The sequence below is a fragment of the Clinocottus analis genome, unplaced genomic scaffold (assembly GCF_023055335.1).
Source record: "Clinocottus analis isolate CAN_PGR_092001 unplaced genomic scaffold, fCliAna1.0.p SCAF_13, whole genome shotgun sequence".
In the NCBI taxonomy this organism is placed as follows: Eukaryota; Metazoa; Chordata; class Actinopteri; order Perciformes; family Cottidae; genus Clinocottus; species Clinocottus analis.
The window spans coordinates 5,866,291-5,882,996 of record NW_027175854.1 but is presented as its reverse complement, the minus strand read 5'-3'; the positions used below and the strand labels follow the sequence as shown (position 1 = coordinate 5,882,996).

At 42.6% G+C, this 16,706-nt stretch overlaps 1 protein-coding gene across 2 annotated transcripts in view; it reads right to left on the bottom strand.

The window, feature by feature from the left end:
• The window catches only part of mmp17a (matrix metallopeptidase 17a), a 63,366-nt gene that overhangs the window by 24,851 nt on the left and 21,809 nt on the right, over positions 1-16,706 (bottom strand). For both annotated transcript variants that reach the window (XM_068574794.1, XM_068574795.1), the window contains exons 2-3: positions 2,869-3,001; positions 1,722-1,857 (exon numbers count right to left, since the gene is read on the bottom strand). In XM_068574794.1, coding sequence (XP_068430895.1) covers positions 1,722-1,857; positions 2,869-3,001 — 269 coding nt within the window. The remainder of the gene's footprint in view (positions 1-1,721; positions 1,858-2,868; positions 3,002-16,706) is intronic.

The window sequence follows — 16,706 nt, the reverse complement described above, 5'->3', positions numbered from 1 at the left end:
GTTCATGACTGACAGCACAGTGTTTGACTCATCTGCAAGGCTGTGGTCCAAAACACGGGAGAGGTCCCTCCCCCTGAACGGGCAAAGTGAGATTTGATCAAACGTCGTGACTGGTCGTCAGCTATCAGACACAAGTCCTGACCGAGAGGCACTGAACCGTCACGAGCACCTCTCACCAGCGGGGAGAGGGAGAGAATGAAGGAAGTCCAACGGGTGTGTGCGGGTGAGTTTGTACTGCGCGTGTTGTTGCACCCGTCTGTGCATCAATCAATCAAACTGGATTTGTGTAGCATATTTCATAGTGCGGTTCAAAGTGCTTTACAGATGAGTGGCCAGACAAAAATAAAGAGCGTACCGTGAAAACAGAAAAGACAGAAGCAGTTCAGCAAATTTAACTTTTGACCATTCGAGCACAATGCCATTAAAAGCGACAAGATTACATACACGCAATACGAGAATTAAAAGCTGTAATAACATTAATATTAGTAATAAAAGCGTGAAATCAAAACCAGATTAAAGAGAATGAAATTGTACAACTTAAATGCTAATCAATGTTTAGTTTTAGCTTAAATACAATAACAAATGAGAATTGTAATTTTTTAATTTAAGAAAAATGAAGATGTCTCCAGCGGCTCTCAGACCCGACGGCAGACGGCTCGAAGCACAGCAGCTCAAAGCTAACAGACGTGTGCAGGAGGACCTGAACGAGGCACCGGTTCATTCGCTGTCAGCATGTGAGACTCATATACTCCTCATACCAATATAAGGATTTGAATGCGTCCTCTCCTCCTGATCCTGGTCAGCACCGACCACACCAACGGTTCTTTTTCTGGCTTTGGTTATGTCCAAGGGAATTACATTTTCCACGCGCGTCTGTATCGACTGCGTTAATGAGCAGATTGTTGTCTATTTCCTCATGGGTGGGACACACATCCCACAGACTAGTCTGCACCAGCTTAGATCACCTCCTCGTCGAATGAGCCCTGACAGCCTGTGTGAATCAGCAAAGGTCAACCGAATGCTCCACTGTGTCGTCATCTGTCGTTACGCCACTAAGCTGTGTGTTGCCCTCACCGATGCTCAAGCTGCATTCAACCATCTGGACCAAATTATTATATCATGGGGCGGGATAGTTTGTCGAATTAATTTCATCTTTAGGAACCAAACCAATGACAGTTGAAGAAGAACTGCAAAGACCCGGAGATGCAATTACTGTCTGTGCACAAAAAAAAAAAAAAAAACATTCCATGCATTTCATACTCTTCCTCTGAGCCAAAAGTTATCCAGAAACCAACAGATTTCCGCCTTGAGGAAGAGTGGCCTAATCTAATCTCCCAAAGGCTGCACAGATGGACGAGGAAAAATAGTGAAAATGGGATGTTTCTGTGAGCTGGACTGGATTGTGTGAGGCTCGGATAACCTGGGATTCGGATTCAACACAGATTGAAGTATACTGACTTGTACACACACCTGTACTGAAACAAACACGTAAACAGTGTAGTATGTATTCGCGCAATATGGCACTTAAAACAAACAAAAAAAAGTGACTTATATCCTTAATTTAGTGTTTTATTCCCTCCTGCTTAGTAGGATGAATTGGGCACATTTCAATTGACTCTGTGATCTCATCTCAGTGAAGCATTCAACATCATTCTTGACATCGATTTATTGCCGCTTGACCTTATAGTATCGAGTAGATCGAGCATTTAATGTACCCTTACCTCCAGGAAAGATGCCTCTTACTCCATTTGTTCAGAGGGTTCAAGCCGCGTTTTCGGCGGCCCATTGACCCCTCCGCCTCAGAAACATCTGGCAGAGAACATCTGGGGGTCTTCATCAGACCCATCGTGGCTTGGTCTAAAGAGGGAGAGGACAGATAATTGGGATACTGACTAATGGAGGAACATCAATTACGCCGCGTATTAACACAACACCCTAAAGAGGGCTTTCTTACATCCCGATGGCTGGGAAACGCCTGATTACAGATTACGTTTGACATAAACAGTGGAAGACATCAAACGCTACGGCTCAACGACCGCTTGCAAATCAATGTTTCAGTAGCTGTAACTCACACTGTACGTGCTCATATGCATACACACGTGCAAGAGAGCCTGTTGAGGACATAAATCATATGTGCAACGTAGGATTTCCTCTCACATGCATATTCACGCTCCCGCTCTCACGCTGCAGTCGGGGCCATAAATTATACTCGCTCACGCACAGCCTCCGTCGTCCTAAAAACCCATTCCCACAGTACGAGGCTTTCTCCCCTCTACAGGTGTGTACGTGAGCTGGAGCAGTGGTGTGTGTGATGGAGAGAAATACATTGTTTGTAGAAGAGAATTGCAGTGCGGGTGTATGAGGCTGACAACATACTGTATATGCGAGAAATGATGTATAAGAGAGAATAGAAGATGGTATACTAATCAATACGCTGCTGTACATACACTATGATCATCAATCACAAAGCATGCGGTACTGTCACTCCACTGTGTGCATGCGTGTGTGTGACATCAAGTGAGATTTATCTTCACAAAGTGTTTCAAAAAGGGGGTGTGGGCATCTGTGGGCATCTTATGCAATCCAATACAAAAGAGCTGAAATACATTTTAGCCGTCTAATGTTCGATGGGTTGTTTTGTCAGAATGATCGACTCCAACTGCCAGTGTCTAAAGCCATATTCTGTCTGTGTGTTGCTTGGATGGCATTCCACTGAAGGGTGCACTTTATATTTTCTTCCCCAGGTACACTTCTAAAGTCACTCCCTCACACGGTAGTCAGGAAGTGACATGCACACGCCGTGCCTCCATCCATCCAAAGTGCCGACATAATCCTCCCGTTTCAGCGCCATCACACACGGCCACATACCCAAGACTCCGGTCTCCTTCAGCCCGCCGTACTTCTGCATGGCTTTGATGGCCTTCGTCAGCGCCTCCTTGGTCTGAAGCTGACCAGTCACTGGGTCAGGGGGCGGGAGGTAGCCAAACTTACTCAGCCAGTCCTGGAGGGGAAACAGTAGACAGAGTTCAAGAGTCACGGCAAGCATTTCAGGCACTCCAAGTATCCCAACGCCTCTGAGAGGGTCTGACACCTGTTCGTGTTTACTGTCTGCGGATAGTGCGGATATATATGTGCATACACACGTTTAGGTTATGTGAGAGTTTTTTGTTTGACCGGAAACATTTGTACACATCTAACTATAGTGCAATGAATCTTTCTGTGTGTGTGTGTTCCGCATATCTCGAGAAGCGCTCATCCGATCGAATCCACACATGACGGTTGTGTTGCTGGAGACTCGCGGGAGTGCAGCGGCGAAATCGGTGCAATTTAGGAAATGTGACACCTTCCATGTTAATGGCCTTTGGATAAACAAGCACCCAGCGCTCCGTGTCTCCGTGCAGCAGCGGGGGGGTGGGGAGCTGCAAGGCTCTGCAGTCCAGCATGACAGCGGTTCGTGGCGGGCAGACGGAAAGCATCTTATCGACCGCAGCTCACTTTTGCTGCATGAACCAGTTAACGAGCAGGTCAACAGGTGCAGCGCCACAACAACTTGAGTTGTGTATGTGGCTCAGTTCTATTTAGCGGTCCCTCTGAGATCCTTCATTTCATTATTTGCACCTGTGCTTTTTGCCATATTCATCACATAAAATACTCCCACGTATATTGAGTCCTGTTGGAATGCTTTTGCAAAATGCAAAACATATCATCATATGAACAGATATTAAGTTGCGTCAAAGGTTTTCACAACTTGGCTGATTGGTGATTAGGCTCTTTCCTTTGGTTGCCTAATATACTCTCTTTATTTTAGCAGAGGGCTAAGAATGTGTGTCTGAATAACGACTGAGGCAATAAACTTGATGTTTCCCGAGTTAGGTTTCAGTATTGACTTATAATATATTTAATGTGCACCACATAACTACTCCGTGTTTATATACAAAACCATCTTTTACTATGATGTCCTGATAAATGTCACCGACACGGACCTCTCTTAATAAAACCTTAAGCAACTATCGAGCTGCTTAAAACCCGGGTCCAAGGGCAGATGATCGACATACTGAATACTGAGAGACACACTATAAGTTTATTAGCACATAGCCAGCACAGCAGTTAAAATGTTAGAAACATAAGGAGAAAAAAAACATAAAATAAAATAACGATGGAACACAATGTGGTAGTAAACAGGGTGGATAAAAATAAATGGCTGATTCTGGAGTCTGAACAGCAACAAAAGCTCGGCTCGATTCAGTCGACACGTGTTTGTGGGGTCTGGTTCAAAGGAAATGGGATTGAGGGACAGGTTCTGCTGAGCTGTGGGTTCTAGCAAAGCACTTAATAAAGGTTCACAAGCCACACAACCCTCTTTTCAGTGCCAGCATGCTGAATGTTTTGGCACGATGTAAAGAAGAAGAAAAAAATTAAGATATCAGGCTATATTGATCCCTGTTGTAAAAAAACGTCCATGTGAGTCTCTTCCCGTCTTTAGGGCAAACGCAGCAGCACAGGGTCAGCTACAGAAAGCTCCCCCTGCAGCTGCTATACATTTCACCTCACAACCCTGCTGCTGCTGAACAATATATTGTACGATATTTATACATGATTTCCAGAAAAGAACAATACGGATGCAGCAGCTCGGGTCTGCACATCCAGAGAACCCACTATGTGTGTCACACAAATGCAAATGAACACATGATAGAATATACAACACTACCACACTAGGCTTGTATTGTATGCCTTGGGGGACCTTTTTGACTACAACTCCACAATGTTTGCCCACACGTTGGTGCTGAATCCACGAAGATAGCGTCAATCAAAAATGTTGTGTTTGACGCTTTTAAAGCTGCAAAAAGAAAGGCAAAATCAGACAGAGGCCCGGAAATGTTTTCCAACATTTATGGATATACCAAATGGGACAAGAGAAAGTAGTAGGTAATTATCATAAATCTTACAGCTTGAGTGGAGTGGCAGCATTTAAAAACAAAAAAAACAGGTAATATAATAGTATAATTAGACCGGGTGTAAATAGTATAAGCTCTTTTCTTAAAGACAACAGAGTGACATTTACAGTACACAGTATGTAGCATGCATTGCAACAATTAGCGCGTCAAGCTGCTGCATGTGTTCATTTTAAGATGGCGTGTTGGATGCCCAGAATCCTTGGAACCAATGTTTTCGGTTGTAAAATATATGACACAGACAGCCGCGTTCGATTACAAAAGAATAATTAGAAAAGAGGAAATGGAGAGCGAAAAGAGATGGGAAACATCTTGCTATCATGCAGACTGTGTGTGTGTGTGTGTCTGTGTGTGTGTGTGTGTGTGTGTGTGTGTGACGACATGACTGAAACCACCCCGTTTGAGTATTTCTCTCAAAATCTGCGATTAACTGCAGCGCGAGGGTGCCGACGCCTGTGGCTGAGACGGTCTTCTTTAATCATGCATTATTAAGATGAGCCGACACAGAAAACCATGGCCCCAAAATAATGTGTAACACTCAAGTTATTACCCATATTCTTGTATCCTCAAATGAGAGGCATGTTTATAAAAAAACATGCTCCGCCAGCTTTTTTTTCCCCTCCTTCCCCTGAACAATCAAATCGCTGCTCTGTACAGTCGTAATCTGTCGTGTTTCAGCCGCTCTGCTGTGCTCGGCACAAAAGTTTCCTCCGGTGTCTTGTCCAAGTGGAACGGAACCAGAAAAAAGCCGATACGACAAACGAGTAAACATCTGGCAAAACAACTTAAAAAGGAGTTGCTGGTGTCAGAAAAGAAAGCAGCGGTAAACAGAGGGATAATTGTCTTTGACACATTACCGCTTGGTACAAGAAATGTATAAAAAAAACAGCCCTCTCACTTCTAACCACTTCTTGTTTTTGCTAAACTAAGCAGTGTTTACTGCGTTCATATAACATTCTCTGTATAACAGAATATGTGCGTCATTGCGGGTCCCAATTTGATTCCAGATGCCACGTGGGTAGAACTAAGGCTGGATATGCTCGCCAGATCAGAGGTTGTGTCGATGAGCACTGTGCACATGATGCAGATCATGGGACGTGTCAGAGCAGGGCAAACGCAGGCGATCAAATGCATTACGGTCACGTTTCATTTAGTGTGCACAATACCAGGGTCCTGACTGATGCTATTAATTACGCCTGTGCTTACCCTGCAATGACATGTCTAAAGGGCGGCTGCGAAAAGAACCTATTGGTCGTAAACTAGAGAACTCTGCTGTTGGTCAAAAGTTAGAACAATAATCGGTATGATTCATCCTCAGGGAGGTCATGAATGTGCATTCTAAATTTAATGGCAATCCATTAAGACATTTCAGAAAAAAAAACCTTTATAAACTTGAATATGGAAAGGTCAAGAGTCCACCTAAAACAATACGGGATTCATCCTCTGGGCACCATGAATGTACCAGATTTCAAGGCAAGTATCTGCAGTGCAGCACCTCCTGAAAATTGTCTTTACATTCATCATTTTTGCACAAGTTTGGCCCCAATGCCAGCGTTACATGTTCGACCTTTATTTAACAAAAGCGGGAAAGTACCAGAGTGGAGGTCAAGACGTAAAAGAGGCTGGCACTGAATGTTAAAAAAAAAAAACTTTGTCATTGGACATAATCTGGAGTTTTTCCAGAATCATCAACATTCAAGGTTGTTTATAAGAATCAATTGTGTGTGTGTGTGTGTGTGTGTGTACACACACAGCGAGGTCGTCGTCCTACGCTGTCAAATTCCTAAACTCATCTGTCTAACTGTCAAGACTGCTTGCTGCTCAGAAAGGTGACTGTTCAGTGAGTGTGAGTGTCAGCATGTACGAGTGTGTGAGTCAGTGTGTGTGGAAGCAAAACAAAAAGTCAGAACTTAACCCCACAAAACACAGCAGAGAGAAAAAGGTGAGGGGGGGGGGATGGAAAAAAAGGGAAGGTGGTGAAATAAAAAGGCAGTCGGGGAGATGGAAGGAGACCTCTGATGATGAGGGCGTCTCGAGTCTTAAGATCTGCTCGTCCTCAAGGGAGCCTTCTGTTGTACAGCCTTGTAAACATCAAACCAAACCACTGACTGTGTGATTTCACACACGAAGAGAGAGAGAGAGAGTCATGCATGAGCTGCATGAAAAACATCTACCAAAAAAGAAAGTATTGAATAAAGAAAGAAGAAAACAAACGCACACACACACACACACACACACACACACACAGGGTTATAATGTGTGCACCTCCTGCTGTGTGTTTTCACCAACTTTTAGAGACTTGGATTGATAAGGGCAGTGTTGTTGGTGGAGTTTATATCACCAGATTGGTTTTATAGGTTTCTGTGAGCACGTAACTATTAATCTCCGATGTGGAAACATGTTTCCTAATTGTAAGCGGTTTTATATGAAATCCAAAAAGACCAACTTTTTTTAAACAGCCAATTTTCAAGCCAAAATGGAACTAAACACTCAAGGTTTTACACTAATGTAGACTTACCACAAAGAGGAAAAAGGACCAACGTGGAATTAATCGGAGGAGAAATGATTGAGAAAAGCGTTTCAATTCACAAGACAGTGGTTCTAAAGCCCGTTCTAAAGTTTGATCAACACAAAAAGTAATTTGGGTCTAGTTCTTGAGAGCTTAATGATGAAAATCCTGGCCCAAATGATGGGTATTGAGAATAGCGTTAAAGCTTTGTAAGCTATTGTGCAAGCACCAATTTAGACTGGCTTCTTTACGAGTACTGAAAAGAGTCCCGGGTAGCGGAGAGGGACCAGCCATCTTAAAAGAAATACTTCACCCACAAAGTAACCGTTTGAATACCAACTTATCACCCCGTGTTACCTTAAAGGCTTCAAGAAAACTTTATTTTTCTTGCATGAGAAAGTGGCAGCTTTTGCACTAACTGTATTTATTAAAATATATTTTTCATTATCAACCAATACATTAGTGATTTGGTACCCACACAGAAATAAAAAAAAAGGAAAAAAACACACATTCTACAGCATCATTCAGAAAGATCAAGTGGATTTATAAGGAGCACAAATCAGCATTGTTCTCTAATCGGAGTTGGCCGCCAAAATTGGCACATATTCATCATGATTTAATTGTGTATTTATCTCATCGACTGGGGTCATCTTCTCCGTCAATGTCTTCCCGCTGGCCGCACGGCTCAAAAATGCTGAGAACGTGAACCGCAAAGACAGTCTGCCTTTCTATTCCAGCCACAGCTGGATAAAAGGGGATTGAGTGAAGGCAGCCGTTGAGAGACGGAAACATAAAGCGGATCTTGTCAGCTGGTCCTCTTCATCGCTCGCAGGAGTCGGACGGACAAAAGGAAGATCGCAGACGGGAACGAGGACTGTGACTGAGTGTCGGGCGAGGTAGACATGGACGTAAAGACGGCAGACGCAGGGACACACCGTCCATGTCGTACTGGATACGACTCAACTGCCACCGGAGCGATCGCTATTAGGACGACAGTAATACGCCTGTGTTGAGAACACAACCAGCATCGTGCTCAGTGTTTATATATTTGCTGAGGGATTTCCATTCGGTTGGAAACGCACAGTGAGTGCAGAGTGCGTTCAAAGTGTGGTTGGGATTTGTGTCTGCCTCTTAATGAGACACTTTGATCTCCTCCAAGTTGTTCTCATTTTGAAATGAGGCAGCACACGGAGGAACCTCTGCAAAGATGAGTGAATGTGGAATACATAAACACGCGCACAACCATTCTTTTTTGTTAATCACATTGGAATATTAGTGTTTTAATAACCTGAAAATAATCTAATTTATTTTTCCCCGGTGTCACCGCATCTGTTCCTTTTTTGTCTCTTCACACAAATCACAATTATTAATATTACGAATCAAACCACTTCTCGGAGGTAGACTCTTACGCATACTACAAACTGATTAGTGAGAGAAGAAGTAAAAGAGAAGTAAGAAAGAAACACAGCAAACGGATAATGATAGTGTAACATAATTATGTTCCCCGTACCTCTGCATACTTCTTAAGTTTGAGTTTAAGTGACATAATTATATTCCCCAACACTCAGACTGCTTCACTAAGAACGGCACACTTTAATTATACACTACTTTTCACGAGGTGGATTTACAACACGGACACATACTGTACAAATATGCAGTATTAAAAACGTTCTATTACACTCAGGGCTCAAAGAGCCTTGGCACCTTTTTTGGGGTGCAAGATAATACAAAAAGTGAAGGATCACAAGAGGATCTCCAAGTTCCAGTGAGAAATAATTATTTTCTCCTTTATTTTGACATTACGCAACCAACGACAGGAGGCTGAGAGTAGTTTTGCTTAAAAGTGGAAAGCCATAAAAGGTTAGGAACCACTGCATTAGAGGAGACCGCCACTAAACTAATGCAGTCGTCTGTACAAGTGTCACGCGGTTAAGCATCCCATAATATGCAAGGCGAGGAGTGTCTTTTATCCAGAGTGTATATAACACAATCCAGAAGTCTTTGATAAAGCTCCAAAGCTCTCCGCTCCAGTAAACAACTAATCCAGTTTGCATTTCATTCACACTTCTATATAAAAAAGGGAGGTGAAAATCAATCCATACACGATTCTCAGTTTAGTCCTGCTATAATTAAATAGTTCTTACATACACATGTACACATTTTCAGCCTGTTATGCGCTCAGACAAATTGTCAACGGGTATTAAATCATCCAAGGTTCTGTTTGTTCCATTTCGTGCCACATTATCTGTGAAATAAAATGTGTTTGCTTTGAAATGTGTGAGGCCTGGTCGCTGTAATCGCATTGTACAGTGAGGACTTCAGGTACACGGCTACAAAAACATTTCTGGTTTGGTTTCATTTCTCCTTCGCTCCCTTCATTCTTTTTCTGCCGATATTCTAATTTTTGACTTCCATTTCTCTCCACGGACACACGGCCTTTGTCCCTGTCCGGTTGGGCAATGCGTCATATTACCACAGGCCGGGTCAGATGTCCTAATAGAGTGACACCATCGAAGAAAGAAACAATAGCGTGGACAGCGTGACAGAAAGACAAAGAAGTTGAGATGAAAATTGCCTAAAAACAGCAGTTTTTTTTATTTTTTACTCAACTCCCTCATCCTCCTGTTTCTTATTAAAGTCACTCCGACATCATGTAACACATCCTGTCAGGGGGGGGGGACGAACTCTCTTCCCCCTACAGGTCAAAGTTCACCCTGCCATCCCTTCGGTCTCTATATGAAGCTCAAATCAGTTTCATCCTCCTCGCTGCTCTGACAAAACCCTCCTCTGTTTGTCTCCGATGAGCAGCTGCGGAGTCCCTTCAACCTCGGCCTTATTGACGGGGAATGAGTCATCGAGGGACGTTTAACCCGGCGACCTCACTGTCTCTCCGAGCCCGATGAAGTAGCGGTGGCCGCTGCTCAGTGTTTACATTGTTCTGCAACGCCTCGGGGATGAAGGCAGACCTTTACTCCCCTGTCTGTTGAAAGGTTATGAAGCAGGGAAGTAGTAATACAAAGTAGCAGCACTTCACAGGAGACTCGCGACCAGACGGAGGGGAATGAAGGCGTTTTTTGGAGACGTATCAAACGACTGGCTCCTTCCAGCCTAATGAGAGATCTTTAGGAGCAGCTTCCAAGTGATCAGACGACTAATCGCCTGTACGCTCGGACGGGAGCATATTAAAAGAGGGATTTAACTTACTTCTGTCCCATTTTGGCTTCTTTTAAAAGTCCATACATTGATTCAGTGCGTCTGTGGGCAAAGCATTTGGAATTTTGAGCACTTTGTGTTATTTGTGTGGAATTTCGACTGTCGTTGGAAGCAATTAAAGGTGTCCTGTGAAGTTCTTCTTGTAAACAAACTACTTTACATTCATAACTTCCTTGATGTCTTCCATCCTTCCTCATGAAACATTTGCAAAGCTCATTCTTTAAGTAATTTAAATGATGTTGGAACATCAACCTTCTTCTGCCGCCTCCGTTTGCTGCGTTTCTGCGAGCGGTACTCTCATCAACCGCCGACTTGTTGAACGGCATCAAACCCACGGCAGGGTGGTTAGGGATGCAATAGGGATGGAACGACGAAAGGAATGGCCAAACTGGAGGAAGTCGGTTGCTGGATGAGGAGATACACCAGCAAAAGAAAAATATGTGGAAAGGTGCAGACAAAAAAGATGCAAGGAAAGCAAACATAATCCAAGACCGCTTAACAGATTCCTGATATATGCAGGAAGGTGGTGTAGCATGTATAACATATCCAAAGGGCATTCAGATTTAACGGTTTACAAGAAAGCAGCAGCTGCAATAGTAATCTAAAACAATCTCATCTTTACATATTCCTTCATATGTAAATAAGTGTCACACCAGTGTCGCCTCTGTCTACACAAACGCTCCCAATGAGCAAAACCCTCTCTGTGCATCACTCGAAGTATGAATAATACTTTTCATTCTTGTTTTTATATTTCACTTGACTCTAAAATGTATTATAGCAGTGAGATAAATGCAGGCCCAGATAGTGTACATTGTATTATATTATAAGCAAAATCGCACACACAAATATATGTACATTCAAACAAATACACAGTCGGCATAAAAAAAAAGGTTGAAAGACTGTTCTGAAAAGCATCAAAGCTTTAGGCTGCAAAAAGTCTATAAAGAATCCCTCCCCTTCTGTGTCACATCCATCAACCCAAAACCTCTGCGCTCAGCCGAGGAGATTTCACCGTAACACCCAGGGAGTGTGTGCAATAGCGGCGGCGATGCTATCACTCTCCGAAGCAGTTTGAGCGGCTTTCCATTTCATATCGCTGGCTTATTCGGAGGAATCGTATACTTATAAGCATTGAACTGGAATGATATAACAGGCGGCCAATGACAGCCTGTGTGTTTGACTGAGGAGCTCATCAGAACTGGAACCCCTCGGCAGAGTTTTAAAAGCAAACACCATTTCCTGAAGAAATGAAGGATTAACTCTCACCTGTAGACACGACTTTCACCTCCTCGGTAAAGGGGTACAAGCAATAGCAAAGGGGGGGGAGGGGCGGGGTAATAAAACAGGGATGGGCTGCAGAGCCTTATAAAACGTGTCTGATCACACCCAAAGAAAAACGAGAATTACGCCCGAGCCTCGATATCATTCGTTTTGCTGTGATGCGTTTCCACCTGTTAGCTAACGGGACGAGAGAGACTCTCTCTCGTCAAAGATAGATGAACTGGACTCTGCAGCCAGCCAGAGAGCCAGAGCACATGTGTGATTAAACAGCTTGCAGCTGACTGCAGTTCTCTTGCGAGCAACGATCAGCCCACTTTCCCCACATAGCACATGAGTTCAAAGCACAGAGGTTGTTTAAAAAAAATAAAAGGTTGAATCTGCAGCATGAGAGCGAGGGGATGTCTCCATCATCTACAGACATGACGCCCCGTTGCAAAGATTTTCCATTTGCAATTTCTTAACTCTTAATGTATGTCCAACAACAATCCACTTTGTATCATTACCTGCATTTGTTTTTGTCTTGTGTACGCATTGCTGTCATGCCACAGGAGTGCCTGACACTTTTTTCTTGTGAGAAAATTGAGACAATTTGCATAATATGGTTGAAATGTATGTCCATTTTCTTTGGGTTCTTGAAGATCCAAAAGCATGTCATGCAAGAGAGCCAGTAAAAACAATAGCTAGTGTGACTATTTTGACTGCCCGACACAACTAAGTAAATTAAATAATTAAAAAACACAACTATTTGAGTCTATTTGAGTAGGCGATTTGTTTGCCTCTATTGCTTGGTGCCACGCTAAATAATTTAATCCTACATTCTCCTAATTCTACTTATGAACAGAGTCCAGCATCTGTTTGTGTGCTTAGTTTTACAAACACAATACTATGATAGTAAAGCAGAGGATTTAATCCCAATCAATCTCCCGTTCCTCTTCTCAGAATGGAGCTTGTTTCACTACCTTGCTCAGTCTGGAAAAACAAAAAAGGTCAACAAGTCACACCGACCCTCGTGTTCAAGTGTACAGAAGAAGTGCAAGCAATGTTTTTTATTAAATAAACCAGCGGTCCCAAACCAGGTACCCGCATGTGGGTCCCTGGGTCCCGGGCAAGAAAGAATTAATGAAAAGAAAAAGGTTGGAAATGTTTTATTTTGGAAAATGACCGGATACATGTGCAACCTAAGCTGTAACATGTTACGTTACCCCAAAAATTAAACTTAAAAGTCAGTTTCAACTCAGTGTACTGGATTAAAAACAAGGCAGAGTATACTACAGTAAAGGCCGGTCCATTGCCCAAAAAAAAATTGGGGACCGGCGACCGCTGAATTAAACGACCTCACTATTCTCCACAGCCCCCCCGGTTCTTGTTGCTGCCTCGTGTTCAGCTGGTTAGAGTGTATGATAGCAGTGGTGCTGCGTGTGCTGTGCACCACACCGAAAACATATGTTGACCCCCAGGTCACCCTTAATCCGAGATGTTCCTACAGAATGTTTGTGTGCGTGCGTGCATGTGTGTTAGTGTGTGTGTTGCATTCACGCTTCCAAGCAGGGTGTCAGAATGGGTCAGAAGGACCAGCTGGGAGGAAAATTGGAGAGAGGAGCATCATTCCTCCTTTTCATCTAATGGTATGTGTGCTTTAGAGGGGACAGAGAGACACAAAGAGAATAACTGAGGATGGTTGGAGGGACAGTGCAGCGCAGTACTACTGACTGTTCACTTCTTGGAACTTCTGGATGAATATTATTGTGACGCTGCCATTGATTTTCTTTTTGCTGAGATTATTTATTTTCAAAGTCCCAACTGTGAAGCTGAAATGAATCAATATTTCTTTATTAACATTGGATCCAATATGTGTGTGTAATGGCTGTGGCTGTCAATCACAAGGAGATATACAGTAAAGGTTTAATTTATATTCATCATGTGGCCACAACATGACCCCCTGTGTCTGCTGGATGTGTAATATGTAGGTGATGATATTGTGGCTGTCTAATCTGCATATTGCAAAGTTTCTCAAAGGGTAAAAAATTCAAATAATAAATGCTGCCACTGCTGCTAACATTCACCATCTCCCTTTATTTCAATCACGTTGCACTTCATTTGCTATCTTTCCAGCTATGCCGTGTTGCTCTACCGATTGCCTCGACGTTGTGGCACGTCTAAAGTTTCAACGGAGAGACGCAAGAGGTTAAGTAGGAAGTGAGATAGGGAGGGACATAACATTTTTACCCCACCTTGCATCCATTTTCTTTGGGAATATACATCAGTTCAAGGCAGACGGTAAGCAAGATGGATGAGCTCTGTGCCTTTGTCGTGACCCAATGGGAGTGCAGTTGTATCTGCTTTAGAGAAACGGCTACAGAAGGATACCGAACAACAGGCTCCACAACCCAGTGGCCAGGGTTTCAACGGGATGATGAAAAGATAAAAAGAGTGAGACAACTAAAGAGAACCTATGTTCACTCTTATCAACTTGTTTTCCTTTTTTAGACGTGCTCGCTATATGGCATCAGGGATGTCCAACAACGGTTAGCCCACCACTTTGGACTGAAATCTCCTATCTACTTGATGGATAACAATGAAACAGTGTTCAGGCATTCTCGGTCCCCACAGAATAAATCTGTCTGATGTTGGAGATCGCCGCACTTTTCTTCAGGTTGACTTTAATAGTTCAAAGTGAAATATTGCTACAAGTATCAATTGTCATTTAATTTGGTACAGATATTCAAGATTTCGAAAGGATTCATTATAATGACTTTGGTGATCTTATCACTTTTTCCTCGAGCGCCATCAGGGGTCAAACTTTTCACTCGCACAGTGATGTATCTAAATCCCATGACTTTTCATCTGGTGGCCCAATGACATTTTTGCTTTTAATCTCAACAACTATCGAATGAGTTGCTGTGGATTTTGGTGCGCATCCATTGTCCCCAGAGGATGATCTGTGATTGGATTCCCCGACCTTTCATCTAGCTGCCATAATCTGGTGAAAACATTATGTTGTGCTTTGGTTTATGATCAAATCAGCAAGCTGATGTAAGCGGGTAACTCATATGCAGCTTCAGAGAGCCGCTGCCAAGACTGTAGACCTTTAGACTTGTTTGTCTAACTCATAGCTGCACAGACAGGGCCACAGATTCAAGTGCTCTCTAAGTAACTTTGCATCCGTCACATTCACTAAAATGTTTTGGGCAAACCTTGAAACCTCCACGAGCCGTCTGTACGCGTCTCACCGACACATGAATTCTACCAACAATTAAGTATTACCTGAATTCTGCTGGAAGTGCTTTGGAATTTTAAACATTTTTGAAAGAGTGGGTCACGTTATTTCTGTGCGCTGCACTCTGTCAATCTGTGTCACCCATCAACACGTAAATCTTATTGAGATGGAAGGAGAATTGTCAGAATCTGACATCTGTAATTGTGATGAGAGTGCTGCTGTGGATACACAAACTCTACATTAAATTAAAGTGGCAGCACAAAGTGTTAATGCCCGTCTAGACATGATCTGTCTTTTTTGCACCTTTCCATCATTCATCTACTCAAAAATAGCAAGTCTATCTCCGAATGTCTCTCAGGCCCATTTTAGAAATGTGTATGACTGATGTAACAGATTTAAATAGAATAAGAAATGTTTTTTTGACAGCAGACTTGGGGGCGGATGACAATAGAGTGGTTCATTTCACCTCACCAAACTTTCTACTGATTGTTCTTACTTTTGCTTTTGAGGACCAAAACACCTGCATGGGACCGAAATGTTTTGTATAGACCCGGTGAAGAATATTAACTTTTACAAAAACATTCTGGTAAATGCACTTTATATAACTGTGTCAAGTACATGCAGATCTTCTAAATTTTAGATTGTTATTTAAAGAAGTTGCTTCCCGAAGTGAAGATATTTTCCCCAAAAAATTCTGAAAAAAAACAAAGTCCAGTACTTCAAATAATAGAAGAAATAGTTGGATGTAAAATAGAAGCAAATTGAGGACAAGGCACTTTTAGCTCTGAAAGGTACAAACACAATGGAGTAATTATGGGCAATGTCAGACGGCAATGCTGGAAAGTATTGGAACTCCGGCCTGATTTAAAATCTTCATTTCACATAAATATTCATGTGCATGATAATAATCACACTTATCGAAGCTCTTGTGAAATGTAATACAGATTGGACTTCTTCCATTTTTGACTTGTGAGATCAAATTCAGCTAAAGGCCAATATGATTCATGCCAGTGCTCAAGCGACGTTCATCAACAGGATCTACGTGTCCTTTTGATTTTAATTCTCAAGACCCTAAAATGTTTTGAATGTCATTTCACACTGAAGAAAAACATAGTTTACCGTTTCTTTCAAGTGTTATTTCATCAAAAACACTCATTTCCTTTCAGTGCGATTTTAAAATAATGAACTTATTTTAAAAAAAACGTCACGTAAAGTGCAAAACAAGTGGGCATGCCAAATTACGCTCCGAGGCATCATCGTGGAGAGTGCATCTTGCAGTCCTCTTACGTACTACCTAACTACTTATGGATGTTACAGTTGTGTAATGCTATGAATTCAATCCAGGAGGCAACTGGAGTTCACACCCATCAATGCAATCTCTCCAAATGCGCACCATCCCTCATCCATCTCGAGTGAGTTGACCTTCTCTTTTCCTGTCTTGGCTGCGAGACTTGTACATGAAATTTTAAATCAAACCAATTCTTTATTCATCAGTTGCGAAGTTTCCAGCTGATGCAGCATTAACAGTGCGGGG